Here is a 21,368-nt window from a genome sequence, read left to right as displayed (position 1 = left end):
TATGTCATGTAAACATGTGTGATTCCACAATTCCACAAGAATGACCAACAGTTTATGTTTCAGGAGTTACCTAAAGAACTGCTTGCTCCAATATAATATGCCTGTTTATTGAGATCAGCCTCAGAAGTCCCACCCCTTGTTAAGATGAGTCGTGATCACAGACAAGGCCTTCTCAGTGGTGGCACCACATGTTGGAACTCTCTTATCAGAGAAGCTCTCTTGGTGCGGTCTTTCTTTTTGGTGCTAGGTGAAAACTACCTGGCCTGATGTGATTTGTCTTTTATAGTTGAAACAAAATTTAAAAAATTCTTCCAGCACCTTAGAGACCAACTAAGTTTGTCATTAGTAAAGTAGGCAATAAACTCTGGTGATAAATAAAATACCACAAGTGGGGGCCTGTTAACAAAATATTGCTCCTCACTTCATCCCTTACAGATATTTGTCATTGCCAGGATTTGATCTGAAGGCACATCACACAACAATCTTGCTAAAACCAAACAGGACTGGGTCTGAATAGTGCTTGGATAGGAGACTGCTGAGGTACCCTGCAAACGCCGCTTCAGATTCCAAGATGGAAGAAAGGGAAGGAACAAATGAAAGAAGTTACTGTAGTAACAACTGCTTGCTTGTTTCACAAAGACACATACACACAGAGATAGCATTTTGTATGTGCAAACTGAATTATATTTGTCACTTGTACAGGTGCAAAAAAAGCAGTTTAGTTTGGATAAGCAAACAAGTAGTGCACATTATTTTAGATCTCTCCCCCACAGTTCTCCCCTGAAACCCTACCCTGTCAAGGATACAACTTTGCAATGCCTTCAAAGTTTCTAAAATATATAAATAAATGCATTTGTGCTTAGAAATGCTGGCAGAGGGTCTCGTGTAGTGCAAGGGTCTATTAGAGTCTGAAGAGGAAGTTGTAGGACACGGGGGCACCAGTGGCTATTTTATCACTCCTTCCTGTTGGAAGGTCATGACCCCAGAAGAGAGGAAAATACTGGAATTAAACAACCAGTCGCACTGATCAATGGGATTGTAGATCCTTCCCCTTTCTGAGCTTCCTTCTATTTGTTAATTGACTGTGATTGTTTTACATAGATGTACTTAAAACAGATTAGTGTATTCTGTGTTCTGTTTGAACCTGGAAAAGTTACACAGAACTATTTAAAAACTGAATACTCAACACAGCCTGGCTGTCCCAAGAACACACTACTGGATAGCATCAGTGTTTACATTTATATGTTCCAGTAGTTCAGTCTTCACAAAGCTGGTAAGTCTTCAGGTTTTTTGTACTAATACGCTTTCAACCCCACAACTGTTCCTATAGCATTTCTACAGGGTACAATGTATAGGAGATGCTAGCCCAGGAATGAAAGAACTTCTGACTGTGCAATGGAATTTTCCCTCTATCTCCTCTTCCTGCTTGCATGCCCTCACCCCCCAAAAATATTATCCAAGTTTCCTTAACCCTCGGGAGCAGATTTGACCTTGTGCATTGCTTTGTTGGAAACCGCCTATTCTCCCTAGAGAATATATCCTGACATCCAAAGCAAAATTTAGAGCATTAATCTTAAAAAAATAATGATGATGATTTTGAAGTGGTACCATCAACATTCACCCTTCATTACTGCGTATGGGTCAAGTCTAACTGGGATTCGTGTTGTTGTTTTTTAATGGTCCTCTCCAACATGGGAAGTAAAACTTGGGGAAATTCAGCCAATGTGAGCATTTTGATTTCCTGTAAAAAATATAAGGGCTTTATTCAAAACAACACTGTCAGCCATGCAACAAAAATCACACCAATCAGTTTAACAGAGATCAATGCTATACCAGAAGTTGTCGAATTGCAAACAGTGGGGAGAAAAATTCGGGGGTGGGTGGGTATTCTAAATTAAATAATAATGTGACTGTTTAGCATCTGTGAACCTGAGAACTTGTAAATATCACTTGAGGCCTAGGTTAAAATCAGAAAGCGTTTTCTCCATTGATCACAATGATCACACACACACACACACACACACACACAAATCTTCAGAATACCGGTTCTTGCTCTGGCCTTCTCAGGTAGTGTAAGACCTATACAAAGGATATGGAAAGTTTATAACAACAGCTTTCTGTTGTTCAAACAAAATTCACTGTTACTTGTACCAGGATCCAACACAGCTGCTAGAAGGAAATAAGGAATAACCAAAAATGGTGTGCTAAAATGCTAAAAATCTACCACTTACTGGGAACTTAAGCAAGTCCTCACAGGGCAAGCCCAAAGCGCTATCCTTTTCCTGCACACGGCAAGAGGTAAAAGGGAGAGCATTTTGCATAAGCAGTCTTTCATTTCTCAAGAGTGGGCTTGGCTCTGCCTTGATCTTCCACTTTCTTGATGGCAGCCTTTATTGCCTCTTGGTCGCCAATGAACTGGTGCGGGCCAAGCGAGCGGAGATCCTCATCAAGCTCCAGGAGAACTGGGACGCCCGTGGGCAGAGTCACATTGACTATGTCCTCATCAGAGATGCCTGCAGAGGAGGAAATAATGGATTGTTTATATGTGCCTCCTGCACGTGGTTCATGGGAGGCTCCTGGGCCTAAGCTGCCACGAAGTGTCATCCTATTTACCAAACTTTCAAAATCCGGTGAAGATCATATGACCTGGAAGAATACTTCATTTCACGCAGAAAGATGCATAATAGGTTGCCCTTAATTGTTCCCCAGAACAATGGGCAGCTATCATGGGGATCCAGGGTGGGAGGGACAGTCCCTGCCTCCAGATGAACCATAATCCCCAGATTTAGAGCCTCCTTTAATAAATAAATAAAAAGTAGGCCATTATTATTATTTCAATTTATATACCACCCTTTAAAACACATTACAGAACATCATAATAAAAACATATTAAAAATAATGACAGACAGCCTGATAGTGAAATAATCACCAGAACTAACAGTTCACTTCCCCACACTTTCACAGGCCGTAGAATATTTATCCCATAGGCCCTGGGTAAAGGGAAATGTTTTTGCCTGGCGCATAAAGACATGTAAAGATGGCGCCAGGCGAGCCTTTCTGGGGAGAGTATTCCAGACAGGAATTAGAATAGGGAGTAGTCATCGTCCCCTTTCAAATACAAGCATCCTCATCTTTCCAATACAGCACTCCTTTCCTCCAGTAGAGTTTGCATCACTGAGCGATGCACTTCCAAAGGTTTCTCTTGCTAGGATAACAACTTCAGATTTGGGGAGAGAGGATGGGGCACTTTGGCAGTCCCTGAGGGTCAGTCTTCCCCGTCTTCTTTCAGACATCTTTTGAAACCTGTACAGCTCTGGCAGGCCTTTTGAATGTGATCTCTTTTTTAACACCCAGCCTTTGTTACTGTAGTATTTTATTTTATTTTATTTTATGGTGCACACTGCCTTGCTATGTTTTCTTTTTAAATGGAAGAACAGTTTACAAATATATTTAAATAAATAAACTGAAGGGCCTTGGATAATCCAGGACTCTTTCCTGCCTTGCCTTGCCTTGCCTCCTCAAAAGTGTGAGCCAAACACCAAAAGTCAGTACTGGGCAACTTCTATGACGACACGCTGGAGGGACAACATGAATGTCAACTAAGGCCAGGGCCTGGTTATTTTACACAACTCATAACACGAGACGGTTGACCTTTCGTGCGACTTGTGCATCCATTTCTCTTTGGGTTGCGGCCCCAGCAATTTTCAACACACCAAGCTGAGCAAAAGCAATTAAGTCCACATTGCCTGCTTGGATGCAACAGGAAATCATAGAATCATGGAACTGTAGAGCTGGAAGAGACCCCAAGGGTCTTCCACTCCCACCCCCTGCAATGCAGGAATCTTTGGCCCAATGTGGGGCTCGAGCCCACGACCCTGAGATTAAGAGTCTTGTGCTCTACTGACTGAGCTACCTAAGAAGCATATGTCTAGGTCTATGGCACATCTACGTTACACACCATTTACTGGCCCTGGTTTGGTCTTTTTAGAACATTCTGCCTTTCCCACCCGACCTGCAACAAATGAAAATGGTTCTTGGGGGAAAAGAACAAAAATAAGGGGAGGCATCAGCTTTGCAAGTAAGTTCACTAAAGTTACTAGCTCCAAAATTAAGCAACAAAGTTTAACTATCTCTGCAAGTCTAACTTCCTTCTCACTTAGATCGTTCTTCTCTTTCCCTACCAATTCTTGCACTGAAATCTCCTCCTATTGACACTGGCCTTTCAAATATTGCTCCCACAACCGGTCCAGAAAGGCCTCTGCTTGATACCATATTTTCTGATAAGCATAGGGTGATAAAGATGACTTTGATGAGATTCCTGCATTGCAGGTGAGCCATATGAGGTCTTTCCCCACTCCACGATTCTATGAAGCCAGTAGGTTCAAATTAGAAGAATGGGGCTGCCGGCTAAGCATCGGGGAGAACTTCCTGACGACAGGTCACCTTTGAGTAGTAGTGCAGGCTGCCTCAGAAGCAAGCAAGCAAAGTGAACTGTGCAACTTTTACAACAACCTTCTATTTCTGCAGCGTTACCTAATGTCAGATCAGGTATTGCAGCCTATAGCTTGAGCAGGGACCGAAGGAGTACATGAGGACATGTCGCTTTGATTTATAGATGCCTCCAGACTTGGAGTCACTTCTGTTGAAAAGGCCTTGTCCAAGTCTGGCAATAGCCTGGACGTGTTAATAACCAACGTCCACCCCCTCAGCCTTCTGAGGAACTGGCTGACACCTGCGGGAATGAGCCCTGCATGTTTTGTTGGCAATCAATGGGTAGGTTTGATATTGGGAGAGGCTTGATATTGGGAAACATTGTTCCTGTGAATAAAGACATTTCTAAATACAAACGTTTCATTTTCATCAGTCGGTCACGGGGAAATATCGCACGCAAAAGGAAAACACGGCATCTGCTCAAGTGGTTTTCGGGAGTGCCACAAGCCAAACGACAGGCATGCGGTACATATTCAGCCTCCTGTGCCTTGGTTGTTTTCGCTATTCGTCTACTGGGCTGGAGAGCAGGCATCAGCACAATGCTGGTAAGGCAAGCTGGGCCGAACATATGACTTTGTGTCATAACCAGGGCTATGGGCATTTCCTCTCTGAACAGGCCACGAGAGTGGGGCAGAGGGCAAAGGCTTGGCTGTCAGAACATCACAAAAGACACACGGAACACAACCCTCCACCGCATAACTTAGGTCCACAGATTTTCTGGGAAGATGGTGAAGGCAAGAATCGCTGCAAATAACTCTGCAAACTCGAGAATGCTCTCTAGAGCACGCATTCCCAAACTGCAGCCCTCCATATGTTTTGGCCTACAACTCCCATAATCCCTAGCTAGCAGGACCAGTGGTCAGGGAAGATGGGAATTGTAGCCCAAAACATCTGGAGGGCCAAAGTTTGGAGATGCCTGCTCTAGAGATTGTCAGCAACTGCCATCTGGCTGGCTAGCTCGCAAGGCTAAAGAAGCATATACGGTATTTTGTTTTCTAAAGCAGGGATGAGGAACCGGTGGCCCTCCAAAGGCTGTTGGACTCGCACATCCAATCACCCTCGATTGCTGGCCATGCAGATGAAAGCCAATGGAACTTCTGAAGGCCACAAATTTCCCCATCCCTGCTCTACGAACTTATCCACACTACGGACAAAGAAATTCAATAGGCAGTCCTTCCCTCTAGGGAACCAGGGAAAGGCAGTCCTCCAAGGAAGACGAGAGGTCTGCAACAGAGAATTCTCAGGATGCTTGCTGACCTAGGAGTCTCAAGATTTTTAGAGAGAAGCCACAACAGTTAAAACTGCTATAAAACTAATAGTATAAATGTGCCCTTTTTAATTTAAGAGAGATAAAGAGAAAGAGAGAGAGAGAGAGAGAGAGAATTTATTCCTGAATGAATAGCCAAAGAAGACAGGATGGTCCACAATGTTTATAACACATTTACAAAAGTTAGCACAAATTAGTGGCACTACATTACCTTCCAAATGTTTCAGCAAAGCACGTGTGCTGTTCCCGTGAGCAGAAATTAGAACCGTCTTGCCCCTCTTCACCTCCGGAGCTATCCTCTCATTCCAATAGGGAAGGAGTCTATCAAGCACTTCTTTCAAGCTTTCTGCCCTCGGGAGTTTCTCCAACGGTACGTCGCAGTGCTTATACCTGCGATCGTTGTAGATTTCGTGGTAGTAAAGGTGGGACTCGGTGATGGGAGGCGGGGTGACGTCATAGCTCCTCCTCCACCTTTTCACCTGCTCTTCACCGTGGTTCAACGCCATCTCTGCCCTGTTGAGGCCTATCAGGGCACCGTAGTGCCGCTCATTCAGCCTCCAGGAAGACTCGGTGGTGACCCACTCCTGCCCCATCTGCTCCAGCACAAGCCAGGCAGTCTGAATAGAGCGGCTGAGGATGGATGTAAACACAAGGTCGAACTCAATGCCAAGAGCTTTGAGTTGCCTGCCGCAGTTCTGAGCCTCTTTTATCCCGTCGCTGCTCAGCTTCTGGTCCACCCAGCTGCAGAAGCGGTTCTCTTTGTTCCAGGCCCCTTCGCCGTGCCTCAGCAGGATCAGTTTGTACTTGGGCATTTTGACTGCAACTTCCTTGGGCTTGCGACAGGAGTAGCATCTAATGAGAGACCATCTAATAAAGAGATGGAACACATAGATAAACCGCTTTGGGTCACTGCGTTGTGGTGAACCCTGAGGATCCACAGAATCTTGTCACAAGTTGCCCAATTAGATTTTCAGCAATGAGAGATGAAGGCAGCTCATCCACCATTCTGTAACATGTAGAAGAAAAACACTGCCTCCCGCCAGCTTCAGCTGGTGGCCCAGTTGTGCCCCTATCTGGGCAGGGATAGCCTGACCACTGTTGTCTATGCTTTGGTAACCTCTAGATTTGATTACTGCAATGCGTCATATGTAGGGCTGCCTATGAAGATGTTTCAGAAACTTCAGCTGTGTTTGGGGCAGCGGGTAATTGGTTTGTAGTGCTGTCCAGATGTTTTGGACTACAACTCCCCTCAACCCAAAACCAAGGGCACCAAGTTGGGGGAGCTTGTTTCACCCAATCAGCGACAACATGCTCAATGTGCCTGTTGCAGAAGACGACCCAGGATGACACAATTAAAGTTCCTTGCGGTCAAACAATACCTGCAACACACACCCAATGAAACCTGGCCCTCAAATTGGCAAATGCAGGATTGCGTATTGAAACCAGCAATGTGTATCTCCTGATCTATCAAATTCCTCCACGTGCACATATCTGACCACGTTATCTCCTTTCCAGTCAATCCTCCCACGCCCTGTAATTTCTATTTACTCCTGGTAATCCACAATCTAATACATACATATCAATTACATTTTGTAATCCATTGCTCTAGCCTTATACAACTTACCTAGACTCTCTTCTGGTTCCATCCACACAAAAAAGTGTATTCAAGCAAACACAGCTGTCTACATTGCTTTTGAATAAGATCCCTACCTCTGTGCCCTCAAATCCATCATGTGCCTCTAGCTCAATTCAGGACATTGTATAAATCTCAAAGGCTGCAGTATTAAACGTGCCTAATCGTTTGTTGATGGCACCTGTCTGTCTTGAGAGGCAATGGAGTGTGCCTCCGGGGGTGAAGTCAAACCACTGTGTTTGCAATACCGAAGTGACCTCCCCAGGGCACAAGCCTGGACAGTGTGTATGGAGGTCCTGGGCTGCCCAGACAACAAGGACTACCCTCCTCGGCCTCGCTGATGTGGTCGAAAGGAAAGCAGAGCATTACGTTTGGCACCAGCTGGGCTGCAGGAGTTGCCAGGAGGCGGCATACAAAGTGCCACCCAACCGTCTTAGGGACTCCAGTCCGGATTTGTATAGGGTTTACTCCTTAGCCTTTCCTTCTCCCAAAGATATCCCGCAAGGCAGCAGACAGGTCTAGATTCAATTCAGACGTAGCAGGGACCTGGCCTCTGCCATTATGGCGCACAGAAGCTATCACGTGATGCAACAGCACAGCAGAAGTGGCGCCTAGTTGTCTGGGACCAGTGAGATAACAAACAAGGTCCGTGTGACATGGGGAAATCATGCCAGTTCCAAGGTTCAAAAATGTGGAGGCAGTGCCATATTTTCATCTCACAGTAGCCATTTTTCAAGTGTTTAAAAAGAACACCTGAGATTCAACCTGTGGGGGAGGTTCGTGTGTGTTTGTGTGGTGTGTGTGCACACACCTGCTCCCGCACTGAGCAGGAAGGTCTGAACGGGGCTTTGAAGCACATACTGTACAACTTAACAGTTGACAACCTTGCAACAAGCAACCCTATGGAGCAGCCTCTTTTGGTGCCCTTGGACTGCCCATGCTCCCATCTCCCTCCTAAGTTTGAGATCCCATGTGATCTTTTTATATGCCTGAAGAGGGCTCAATACCTTGACTAGAACCTGCCCATATTAGGAAACCCCTCATATAACAGGTACAGTGGTACCTCTACTTACGAATTTAATGCATTCCGAACGCACATTTGTAAGTCGAAAAAAATTGTAAGTCGAATCCCATAGGAATGCATTGGGAGAAAAAATTCGTAAGTAGAAGCAACCCCATCTAAAAATTCGTAAGTAGAAAAAATCCTATCTAAACCACATCCAAGATGGCAGACAGAGCTCCATTCGTAAGTAGAAACATTCGTAAGTAGAGTTATTTGTAAGTAGAGGTACCACTGTATTTCTAATAGAGCTGGTTTATTGCTGGGGGAAGGTCCAGGGGACGGTGGGCGTGACCATCTTTCTCCATATCTCAAAAATACAGCTGTTAAGCAAGGACATTTTTGTGCTTGTTCTTCTGCTGCTTTGAGACTCATTAGCCCCTCTGCAGGACCCTACCATTTCCAAATAAACTAGCTTAATTCCCAATAAATCAGCTTAATTCTTCTACCAATAGGTCATTGAGTTTGTGCAGGTTTTTAATAAACTACACTTCTTCAGCCCTTTCAATGATAACAGTTTATTCATCATAGACCCTCAGACTGCAGCACTGGAATTGTAACACTGAAGAAGCGTTTGAATAACAGGACTGCTCAAACCTAATGGAAATTCAAACCCCAAAGAAGCAGGGTGCCACATCAACTGGTGCTAGCAATCAAAATGGGGCTGGTGCACGATTTAGAAATTGACCTAGTTTGCACATAACACTACACCATCGCTGGTCCAGCCTAACTACAGGTTTGTTTGAATATGTGAACCCAGTTCAATGGGCTGACCCTAGTTTATTTTCTGCCAATAACCCATGATGCAAACCTATGTTTATTGTTGGCTTACAAACCATAACTCTATTTAAGTATGGTTTGACATTATGCCCAAATCCAACCACATTGCTTTATCATGGCTTGCTTGGCCAACCCATCCCAGACACCTGCCAAGCTACAAAGGCACGAGACAAGAGCCCATAAAAGATAATCATGCAACCATCTGCTTTAAAACAAGATAAAGATAAAAACAATTTAAACTCACCTTATCCATTGGAAATGCATTCATCCTACACAGATATGAGGCAAAAGACTTTATAGGTAGGCTGCAATATTAAAAGAGAAAAAGAAAACACAATGAAAGCTAATGAAGTTAGGGTCGGGGTCAGGGGGGAAGAATCAAATATTAGTATTCCCTGAGGTGGTAAAACTGTGTCTGAGCTTTGCCACTTCAGATGAGTGAATACTCCGCTATACACAACAAAACCAAAATTACATAAATCCTTGAACACTGACACATGGCATGTTAGGGAGAAGCATTCGAGCCACAACTTCCCCAACAGGATACTAGAATCTACGAGTTGGGGCTAGAAAAAATCTACTTGCTAGTGCATAAAAATAATAAATATAGATAACTGCGTTGTTTCCTGAGAAACTGCAGGCAATTGAACTCTGAAGTTCAAACTTTGCTTAAAGCCCAAGTCCTGTTTGCTGTTCGATTTCCAGTTTTCATACCCAAACAGCATGGAGATGGGAGAAAGGCCTGTTACATAAACAGTCCCTCCTGCTGGGCCAACGCTAGGTTCAGCTGTCTGCAAAAATTAGAGCGCTCTCTGTGACATGCAGTTCCCAGTGAAGCCAAGCTACAGGGCCGCCACAATTTCTCCAGAGCGCAAAGCAAACCAAGTCTGCCCACTGTCAAACAGGCATCCCATTAAGAGACATTGGCATACGGTTTCAGTCCATCTCTTCCCAAATTAAGCAGCACTTCTGGGCTCTGAAGACTACTGGTTAGTTTTCATAGAGCGGTGAGGCATGCAGTCTAATATTTTCTATAATCCAGAAATGGGATATTTCTTCCTGGTCTGACTTAATCTACCACCACCATCTGCACAATGGGGAATTGGTGGAATACAGTACAGTAGCTGGAATGTAGCTACACATTCAGACACAACAGACATGGATTTTGGAGATCTGAGAATAGGATCTGCCAACTCTTCCCTTTAGATCAGGCATCCGCAAACTTCGGCCCTCCAGATGTTTTAGACTACAGTTCCCATCATCCCTGACCACTGGTCCTGTTAGCTAGGGATCATGGGAGTTGTAGGCCAAAACATCTGGAGGGCCGCAGTTTGGGGGTGCCTGCTTTAGATCAAGGCAGCCAGGTGTGGGATTGGAGTGGAAAGTGTTTTTAAACCCTCCACATACACATACTGCTTCGACAATTTAAATCACCTCCCCCTCCCTGTTATTTGCCTTCCAAAAGAAATATTTATCAGTACTCATATGCTCCCTGTATGATATTACATATATTTGTTCCCTGTTGTTGTTGTTTAGTCGTTTGTTCCCTACAGGACAAATAACAGCTTTTGGTGAGGGCATTTATGCTGCGATGCTATGCCCATTTATCCTGGGAACAAGCCCCATTAATCTTAGTGGTTCTTATTTCTTAGTAGACGTGAATAGGATTGCACTTGCAATCTGGTAAATGGGGCAGGGGAAAGAGATGGCAAACACACACAGCTACATGGCAATGCAGACACCGGACGGAGGCACCCAGCAATGTTAACACGCAAACACTCATCTTGCCGTTGATTTCTGCTTATGTTCTGTGAGCCAAGCTACCACTTGCTTACTTGCAGTCACTATATATCAGATGGTCAGTGTTTCTCAAACTTGGGTCACTAGCTGTTGTTGGACTACAACTCCCATCATCCCTAGCTAGCAGGACCTGTGGTCGGGGATTATGGGACCTGTAGTCTAGCAATTGCTGGAGACCCAAGTTTGAAAAACACTGGTTTAACTACATGTCTGGTACAGATGAATGATACAGAAAGCAACAGAACGGTCGCCTGTTCTCTATCACTCTTTCAGCCATGAACTCCCAGAGAAGGGATCCACACGCCTTCAGCTGACTAAGTGCCTCACAGTGATATTAATAGAAGTCATACCTGCCAAGTTCCTCTACAAGGTTAACCTTTAACATGACAGGTCCCTATAGCTTCCATTTTCATTTCCCCTCTCAAGTTCAAGTAAACACAGGTTCCTTTGGAGGAACTCTTTAGGCATTGTATTTAGGCTCCAAATGCTGATGCAGTTGTCCTGCTTCTGTGCCTTTATGCAGAAACTGAGCAGATAAAGAGCTTTTCTCAAAGGTTTTATTTCTGTAAAGCTTCACCTGCACAAGGTTAGGGCCACAGACAGATAACAACTCTACATCTCACATGTTCCATCTCAGAAGTTCTGTTACCATATTTCTGGCATAGAACTTGTGCCTTTAGAATAAAAACAGCGAGTAACACCTCAAGAATCACTACATCTCTACATCGATAAAACAAAAATATGATATTGAATTCCTGCTTTCTCTGCAACTGTTCAAGGGAAAAGAAGGTGGAAATCCTAAAGAGAAGCTTTCAAAGTACTGCAGAAACACCCAGTACTACTGTAGTTATCTAACTGTCCAGAGGACAGAAAACAATAACTAATTGGTTCTGTTAAATGCAGCACACACAGGCGAGAATGTTCTTTTTGTTACCACTGTCACATGATCTGTTCAAGAGGTTAAAGGAGAACTCCCCAGTGTTCCCATGAGGCTCCTGGAGAACAAAACACAGGGGCAATCCAGGATAAACCGTTTCTGCAAAGAACATCAGTGTACAAACAAGACAGGCTTCTTCACTATTACAAATATATGGGCAGGATGGTTGGAAGGGGGTTGGAGATGATGCACATGCAGTCCTCATCTGTTGGCATTTTTGAACCAAATGTTGCTCTCTATTCCTTCTCCCAACCCAGGTGCAAAGGAGAACAGGGCTCCAGTACTTTTAACGGTTGTGTTAATCTGCCCTTCCTCCGTACAGCTCAGGTCAGGGTAGCAGACATTGAGTCCCTCATTTTATCCTTCCAAGAACCCCATGTGGTAAACCAGGCAAAAAGGGAATAACTGCTTATGAGTGACCAATAATTTAATGGTCTTCCCAGTCCTGGTCTAACACTCTAACCATTGGCCCCTGCCTTAGACAGGGGACCTGCACCTTTTATTGGCGTAGGCAAGAGAATTTGACAAAATTATCTCTTCTGCAGAGCTATAAAATGTTCAGGCCTCTTCCATCTGGCAATCCCACACTCAGTCCACCCCCACCCCCCCCGTGCTGCATATTGACCTACATAAGAGGTGGGATTACCATCCAATAGGGTTCAAATGCCTGTCCTACTCTTGAGCCTTTAAAGCAGGCATCCCCAAACTTCGGCCCTCCAGATGTTTTGGACTACAAATCCCATCATCCCTGACCACTGGTCCTGTTAGCTAGGGATCATGGGAGTTGTAGGCCAAAACATCTGGAGGGCCGCAGTTTGGGGATGCCTGCTTTAAAATATAAACAAAAGTCTGATCAAAGGCAATCTGCAGGAAGAACCCAGAATGATCACCTAATTGCAATACCCTAATTGTTTGTGAATCCAGCTGCTGTTACACACACAAAAGCAAAGCTTGGTAAAGGAATATTTACAAGGTGTTGGTTGATATTACTCGGATAGCATAGCTATTCAAAATTCCTTCTCCAATTTGTGTGATTTGGACAGAAAAAGAAGTTCTTCATAACTTCCAACTACTGTATATTTACACAAGTTTCTACGGCTGAACCAAAAATGGCACAACATGTGCACTTAAAAGATACAGAGATCCAACATGGACTCAGATCACAAGCAGAAACAACCTATAAATCCCCCTGTCACTAACACCTTTGTATGGCTGCAAGTCAGTGCAATCCTGTACACAGGATTCCTGTCCTGAGCTAGATTAGACCTAAGGCCTGGCTCAGTGCAAAGCAGCTTCCTATGGTCTCAGAATCATGAACCGTTCCTGGAAGGGACCCTGAGTGCCATCTAGTCGACCCACCCCACCCCCGCAATGAAAGAATCGCATCCATGACAATGGTCACTGGACTAAAGACCAAGTCTCGAAAATCTAGCTCCAAACACCATTCTTTTTAAACCTCACACTGTATTTCTCCAACTTGGGTACCCAGCTGTTGTTGGACTACAACTCCCATCACCCCCGACCATTGGCCCCGCTAGCTACGGATAATGGGAGCCGCCCTCGCAAGTTTGAGAAATACTCAAGAGGTCGAGGCAAGGCGAACAGAATACATAGCAACATCCAAGCCAAGACTAAAATTAAAATGGTGCATAGCAAAGCAAGCCTAAACTGCCGCCATGCACCAGTAATTTATTCGCCATTATATTACTTTGGGCTATTCCCCATGCGAATATTTAAAATTGCTCTGACCACCGGTTACCTTGGCACAAGAGAAAGCCAGACCGCCGAAAGCAAAGACAGCCCCCGTGCAAATGCTGCTGATGCAGCTGTGGCCGCCGACAGTTGCTAACAGCTCCAGGCTGGGTCTTGGTGGCGGGAGGGGCGAGAACTTAACCAGCCCCCTCGGATACTCTCCTCCGATTGGAGCTTTGGGTTGCCGCTCACAGATAGGAAGCGGAGCGGCCGCCTATCAGGAAGAGCTCCGCGATGACAACAGCGGAGAGGGAGGCCGTGGACTACGTGACCGGGAACGACTCGCGCGGCATCAACTACCAGGTGACGCCACGTGAGGAAAGAGGGACTGGATTGGGCAGAGCGATGATCGACGTGGTTCGAAGCCAATAAGCAGCTGGTTCGCCGGTTGTGGGCCGCCTTTGGAGCTTTGCGTTGGTGGTCTAGCTGGGACGCTGGTGTAGGTTCCTTTGTTGCAGTTCTGCACGTGCAGGCGCGCCTCTGCGCGTGTGTACTGTAAACCCTGCTGAGCTCATTGGGACTTGCTCTCTCTATTAAATGGCTTTATGATTGAGGCCCCTAAGCAAAGAAAATACTGAGCGTTTGGACACTGTTGTGTGTGTGTGGGGGGGGGGGGGGGTGTTCCAGCTCTTCTGTAGTCATGCCTACTCATAGCAGAGCCATCGGATGGAAATTTTATTCTTTGTACCATCAGACTGGGTTGCCCCAGCCGGGTTGTATTTAATAACTGCAAATTAAGGTGAATACTGGCAAAAATGCAAAGAGCCATCACAAATGAATATTTTTGCCACTTCAAATGCCATTCTTTTCTTTCAAAGTAGTTCATATATGAAGCTGTTGCCATCAAGTTATGTACATAGGCACGTACCGGTAACAGCTCCAGGCTGTCGAAGCAGTCTCAACTACTTTTTGGCAAAAACAACTATGAATCTTGGTGCACTTTTAAACACGAACAACTTCATGTCGGGGGGAAATGCACGATTTTTTCGTATTCCTCTATACTTTATTACCATTATTCATTATCTGTAAAAAAAAAAAAAAAAAGTCGGTTGTGGTAAATGGTGGTTCTTCAATACATCTGCAAAACAGGCTGCCACAGGATATACCGATAATGCACTGTTTCCCATTTCAGCCACTAGAGGTCAGTTTTTCATTAATTTAAGGAAGTACTGTAATAAAGAAAAGCAAAATATTTCCCTATCTAATCATCTCTGTTTACCATGGAGTTTGTGTGTTTATCTATCCCGGATAAATAACTGTCCCTGCTTCTACCTATTCTGCCTTTTGCAGAGATTCTGAATGTGGCTTTTAACATTTCTGTCATTATTTTCACAGGTGTGCTAGTGAAACTATTCTTATGTGATACTGCCCATCCTTCACATCCCCAAAAGTTACATCCGGTGATATTTTATCTAATGAGGTCTAGATTACATACACACATAGTGTTCAGATAAGGCGAGGAGGTTGCAGGGCCGCACCAATGCACCTGTTGACCCCCCACCATCCACCTGTTACATTGGCATGCACTGAACTCCACCTGGCCAAATCAGGACATGCATAGAGCAAGTCCACCTTCTCACTCATAGCAAATGTGAGGATGCCAGGGGGTGGAGGCAGCTGTAGAATTAGGCTGCAGTCCCTCCACCTCCCCTTACACATTTATTGAATACATTGCTGAGGGGGAGGGCTCACCTTTCTTGCACACACATATGCAAATGCATAGGCATGAATATTAATATCAGGCATGATGACATGCAATTCTGAGCATGCCACTTTATTTTTTTAAAAAATTATCTCCAGCATGTTAATAAAATCATGAGGTCGATTATATATGGATCAATTATATGTGTGTATTTAGATCTTTCATTAGAGAACAAAAAGAAATCCCCACTTGCTTTTAAACCAGAGCAGCATTTCCAGGGTAAATGAATGCCATAGGCAAATAATAACCTCCAGCAATGTGCAATGGAGAGATCTGTGATAGAGAATAGGAGTGATGCACAAATGTGTCCCTGTTTGCACCTGTGAAATGACAAGCATATTTATATTTAAACTATATGGCGGGGGAACTTGGTGAGAGTTCTAAAAACTTTTGTCAACATAACCTGACCCTGCATGAGAGACAGGGCTCAGTGCATACAGAAGGCCTCGTGTTCAATCTCTGGCCTCTGCAAGGAGGGCTGAGACTGTCTCCTGTCAAATCCTAGAGAGCAGCTGCCAGTCAGTATAATCAATAATGAGATAGATGGACTATTGGTCTGGCTGGCAGCTTCCAATGCTCCTGTGAGGGTGAAAAACTGCACCCAATGAAATTCCTTCTACCTTTTGTTTCTTTAATAGCACTTTGGCAACATTGGGGCACTGTGAAAAGTTGGTTTGCTTGCAAAACTGCCATTTGGTCTCTTCTTCCCAGGAACTGACCATTGTCTGGAGCTGCATGTATTCTGCTCCATGATTTCTAAAAATGTTATGAGAGACATTGCACATATCTTTGTAAATCAAGAAAACTTTTAATAAATAAATTTTAAAAGTTGAGGAAGAGAAAGAAGTTTGGTGCTTCTGAGTGTTCAGAAATTAATAATCAGGCCTGCAAGCTTAGTATTATTTTTCCAGAGTGCAGGTGGAGAGCTGTGGAGGAGAAAATAATGGCTTCTTTAAGCCATAGTAAGTTCGTGCCTCAGGTTTCAAACAAACAAACAAATATCCTTTATTAGGCATGTCAAACCACACATTATCACATAAAATTTATATACAGATTATATAAAATACAGACTCAGTTGAGCAAGGCTTATCCCAGTCAGTTCCTTAACTCCAGGAAGAGTATAGATATATATAAATACTACAACCGAACACTGGCACATCACCTACCAATTAAGAAGCACTAAACCTCTTTGTAATGGCCCAGCCTTTCTGCATGGACAGCACTCAAAAATCAGCGCCGTCTTAAGCGCCCCTGTCGCCATGGTGCGCCAGATCTCTCCGGCGCCCTTCCGCCCCGTTTCCCAGCACGGTGGGCGGGTGGGCGCGGCGCTGCTGCGTGGCGGGCGGGCAGGCACAGCGCAATCTCTCCGGCGCCCTCCCGCCCCGTTTCCCAGCGCGGTGGGCAGGTGGGCGCCGGGCAGAGCTGCGCAGCGGACCGGCGGGCCAGCGGGCGGGCGCAGCTCACGGCGCCCTCCTGGCGGGCTGGCGCCATGGTGCCCTGCGCCACCGGGGTTCTACGACGAGCCGGCCCTGTCAAAAATTCAGCTACGGCTGTAGTAATTTGATCATCCCTGTCCGATAGTAGGACCTGAACAGTTGGTAGCTTGGAAATCAGCCAATTGAGTTGCAAGGCCTCTAATAGTTGTCTTCTGGCATGAATTCCAAATTCACAAGAAAAGAAAAATATGCTCCAAAGTATCAGGTTCCTGTTTACTACATTTGCAGAGACGCTCTGATTCTGGGAGACCCAAATATCTTCCTCTCACCCTCATCGAGGGAAACATATTAAATCTGGCCAGCATAAACAGCCTACACAGTTCGTGGTTTTTCAAATTTGTCATGTATCCCTTTTGAAAATCTCTGCACAGTGGGCGATTTAAATGGAGAGGAGAACAGGTGCTGTGCTTTGCAACCTCAAGCGTGGAGAGAACACTTTTTCCTATAAGAGTCTTCCTAATAATTTCCCAGATGTCTTTGGGATCAGAATTTTCAAAGTCAACTAAGTTAAGCCCTATCAAATTCAATTTTCTCCTACAAATCAATGATAGATTGTAAATTATATTATCACTTAAAAGATCATACAGGAGAGAGTTAGGGGATAGGGCTCTGTAATGCAGGAAGATCCAATATTTCAAGGTCCTCAGCCATGCTCTTGCTGATAGACAATATTCCCAGCTCGCAGCATATATTGATTCATATTTTACAGAGTTTGCGAGTCCTAGTAATGGCCTCAGAAGGGATGCATGAAATTTATCCAGCATCTTAAGGTCACCTGAAATCCACAGTGGGGTGCCATATAAAAGTTGGGCACAAAGTTTCATGTCAATTACTTGCAGTACCGCTGGAATGTATCTGTTTCCTTCAGGGGGAAAGAAATAAGATTTGATATGGTGGGCTGTACCTTTAACCTTAGCTATTGCCACACAGATGTGTGTGTTCCAGTTCATATTATTTTTGAATACAATCCCCAGATAATTGAAATGCTTCACTTCCTGTATTAGATGTCCATTGATTATATCGTTTTTTGGGTTCCCTCTTTTTGTAAACTGCATAATTTTGGTCTTATCATAGTTGATTTTTAAAATTATTAAGGGAGCAGAAGTTTGAAAAGCTCTTAAGTAATTTTTTAATACCCAAAGAAGAAAGTGAGATAATTGCTGCATCTACATATAGTAATAAAAAAACTGGGATACTGTTTAGATAAGGAGTGTGAGAGGTTACATTCTGAAGAAATAATGGTAAATCAGATAAGAATAGATTGAATAGAGTAGGTGCCAGGACACAGCCTTGCCTAACTCCTCGATTGTTGAAGATTGGACCTGCAAGTCTACCATCTTTTGAAACTTTAACATATATTTGGTTATTAGAGTGTAAATTTTGTATCAGTATCAGTAGATGTGGGTCTATACCAAGGTGTTCCAGTTTGGTCCACAGTTTGTTGCGATCGACCGAATCGAAAGCACTTTTTAAATCTACAAATGCCACAAAGAGTCTTCGCTTGTTTTTCATGACATATTTATCTACAAGGTGACTTAACACTAAACATTGATCAAGTGTTGAGGAGCCTGCCTTGAAACCAGCTTGTTCCTTACCAGGCAGACCTTTGGTTAGCATCCATTGTTCCAGTTTAATAAGCAGGGATTTGGCATAGATTTTGCTTATGCATGGTAACAAACTAATAGGCCTGTAGTTCTCTTGACAGTTCCTATCGCCTTTTTTAAAGATCGGCACCACTATTGAGTTATTCCACGATTTTGGTACAAGGCCTGAATGATAAATAGAATTAAAAAGCGGGACAAGATTAATGGCCCACCATTCCACATTTGGTCTCAGCAAGTCTATTGAGATGCCGTCCATACCCGGGGATTTTCCCTGTTTAAACGAAAGAATTATCCTTTTCATCTCCTCTTCAGTAATTTGAAATTGTGTGGTTCTTGCCGCAGGAGACTTAAAATTCTTCTTTGTAAAAGCTTGAGGATCATAAAAAAACAGAGGTAAAATACGTAACCCAGGCTTCATCACTTATATTGGGGAGATCAGTGGTAGTTTTTATTGAGAGAAGTGACCAGAAGGTTTTAGAATCTTTAATTTCTAGCGCAGCCACAATTTTGGACCATTTGGCTTGTGCAGACATGATTTTTTTTCTAGGAGCATATTCTTAAAAGTATTTTTCATTTCAAAGTAGATCTTCCAAAGATCTTGGGAGTTGGTAACAGAAGCTTCTTTTAGACAAGTTATAAGTTCTTTCTTATGGTTGATACAATCTTTATCAAACCAGTTATACTTGTTTGAAGGTTTGTTGCTGAGATGGAGATTTAAAAAAGAAGAGAATAATTCCTGTATAGTATTATAATAGTAATCATTGTCTGCCAAAGGCATCAGATTTTGGTTAGCAAAGGTTCAAGAATAACTGGGTTATTTTCAAATACTGCTAATAGATCCTCCCTATTTTTATCTTCTATATAAATTCTTTTCGCATAGTCTTGTCGGCACTAATAGGAGGACAGGTATCATTGTTTCTGGGATTTCTGTACATCGCTAAAACAATTGGAAAGTGGTCACTCTCTGAGCGGGTTACAACTGTAAAAGAGGAAACTTCATCTAAGATTTCAACAGAAACTAGAGAATAATCGATTACACTCCTGCCCCTTTTGGAGCAGAAGGTAAATTCTCCTGGGATATCAGGCCATATTGAACCATTCAAAAATGTAAGATTAAATTCCAAAATCAATTGTAAAAGTTTTCCTCCCGCTTTATTAATAATATTATCTTTCGAATTTCTCCCTAATCTCAGTGGAAGTGGAGAATCTTCAGCTAGAGTTGAGACATAGCGTTTATAGAGAACTGTATTGTCTGATCCAATTCGAGCATTGGTGTCTCCCATTACAATCAGGGGGACGTTTGGGAATTTACTGTGTATTAAATACAGCTCTTCAGAGACTATATTCCAACCAGAATCTGATTTAGCTTCCGACTCTATGGGAGGGAAATATATATTTAGAAGAAAAATTTCCTTATGTGCATTAAACAATGATAACAGTTGAGCATACTGTCCAATATTTCTAATATAATTTATTTTAAGGTTAGAAGACTGTTTAATACCACAGATCAGACCGGCTTTGGGGCGTCCATTCTTTGAGATTTTGGTAGCAAGTAAATTATAAGTGGTAAAATTCGGAATTTCTAAAGGTTTAAGAGACCAAGTTCCCTGAAAAAAGATTATATCATGAAGATAAAAAAAATTATAAAATCAGAATCAGCTAATTTACACGAAAGTCCGGCTACATTCCAAGACATAATTGAAAAGGTTTGGAGAGATCTTTGATTAGGGGATACTGATGGTCAATCCGATAGGGGGAGCACATTTCCATTAGATTTGTTTACATCGCCAGAAGGATTATCTATCGGGTCTTCAGCAATAATATCTGAGGACATCTTCAGCTTACTCACATTAGAAGAGAATGGATTAATACAATTGGATACCCGCATGTCCGTGCTAGGCACTTTATGTGAGGTACCCAGTTCGGACTCATAAAGTTCTCTCATTTTATCCCAGGCTAATGAAGTAACTATATTTGCCTCGGAAGGAAGTTGTATGGAGGTTGAGGCTAGGGGAGAGCTTTTCACCTCCGGCTTGTTGGAGAGTGGATTCATCTCTGCATCTACCTGCCAGCACAGAGGGGCAGATGGTTTTCCAACCCACAAATCTAGCTCATGATGGTATAGATGAGGAGCAGATTTTGAGACACAGTCAGGCAAGTTTTGCTTAAGTGGCTCCATCTGATCTTTCGTTAGGGTTATCAGACAGGAGCGCAAGGTGTCAAGTTTGTGGAGTATTTCGTTCTGGGCTTCTTGAGGGAGAGCTTGGTAGGAGTATAATAGGTTGTTTTCAAAACTATCCAGGTCGTTTCCTTGATTTGTTGCACGCATAGGGTCATAGGAGTCCATCTTTTGGTGTTCTTTGATAGTCAAGTTGGTCGGGTGATTAGAGTTTCCATCTGAAGGATTTATATCAATTAGAGCAAGTTGGTCAATCTTATAAGAAGTTGCAAGATAGGGAAAAAGAGGCGTTGGAGATGCCTCATTTTTGAAATATCTTGATATTCTTACGCCACTTATCTTCAGGCGGTCTCTGCATTTGTACACTGTTTTGGCCAATCTCTGGTCTCGAAATGAGGCCACCACCCTAGCATGAAAGCCATCAAAATATAAGTATTCGACGTGAGCTAGGTCAGTAGGATTGATAAGAATACCTGGCATATATGCCTTTAAAAGGTTCCATAGGTGGGCTTTACGTTCCTCTTGTGATAGAAATCCTGGAGGCTTAGGGTATCTTGATAAAACAAGCTTGTCTTGAGACAAAACCAATTTCCTGTTATTATCTGACGGAATTTTCTTCTTGTAGAGTTTGGGTTTGTCTGCAGATAAGACGTAGGCCCGTGGACCT

General features: G+C 43.5%; 1 protein-coding gene across 1 annotated transcript; it reads right to left on the bottom strand.

Moving 5' to 3' along the window:
* Positions 1–661: 661 nt before the first annotated feature.
* On the bottom strand, positions 662–13,861 carry BPGM (bisphosphoglycerate mutase). The gene is made up of 4 exons (XM_035128148.2): positions 13,728–13,861; positions 9,476–9,536; positions 5,970–6,625; positions 662–2,513 (listed from the first exon to the last, which is right to left on the bottom strand). The coding sequence occupies exons 2-4, from the start codon at positions 9,493–9,495 to the stop codon at positions 2,332–2,334; spliced, it is 858 nt and encodes a 285-aa protein (XP_034984039.1). The 5' UTR covers positions 9,496–9,536; positions 13,728–13,861; the 3' UTR covers positions 662–2,331.
* Between the last annotated feature and the right edge of the window lie 7,507 nt (positions 13,862–21,368).

This window comes from Zootoca vivipara, chromosome 10, assembly GCF_963506605.1.
Source record: "Zootoca vivipara chromosome 10, rZooViv1.1, whole genome shotgun sequence".
Taxonomy (NCBI): domain Eukaryota; kingdom Metazoa; phylum Chordata; class Lepidosauria; order Squamata; family Lacertidae; genus Zootoca; species Zootoca vivipara.
Note: the sequence above shows the minus strand (reverse complement) of the source record. Positions and strands in the feature narration are given on the sequence as shown.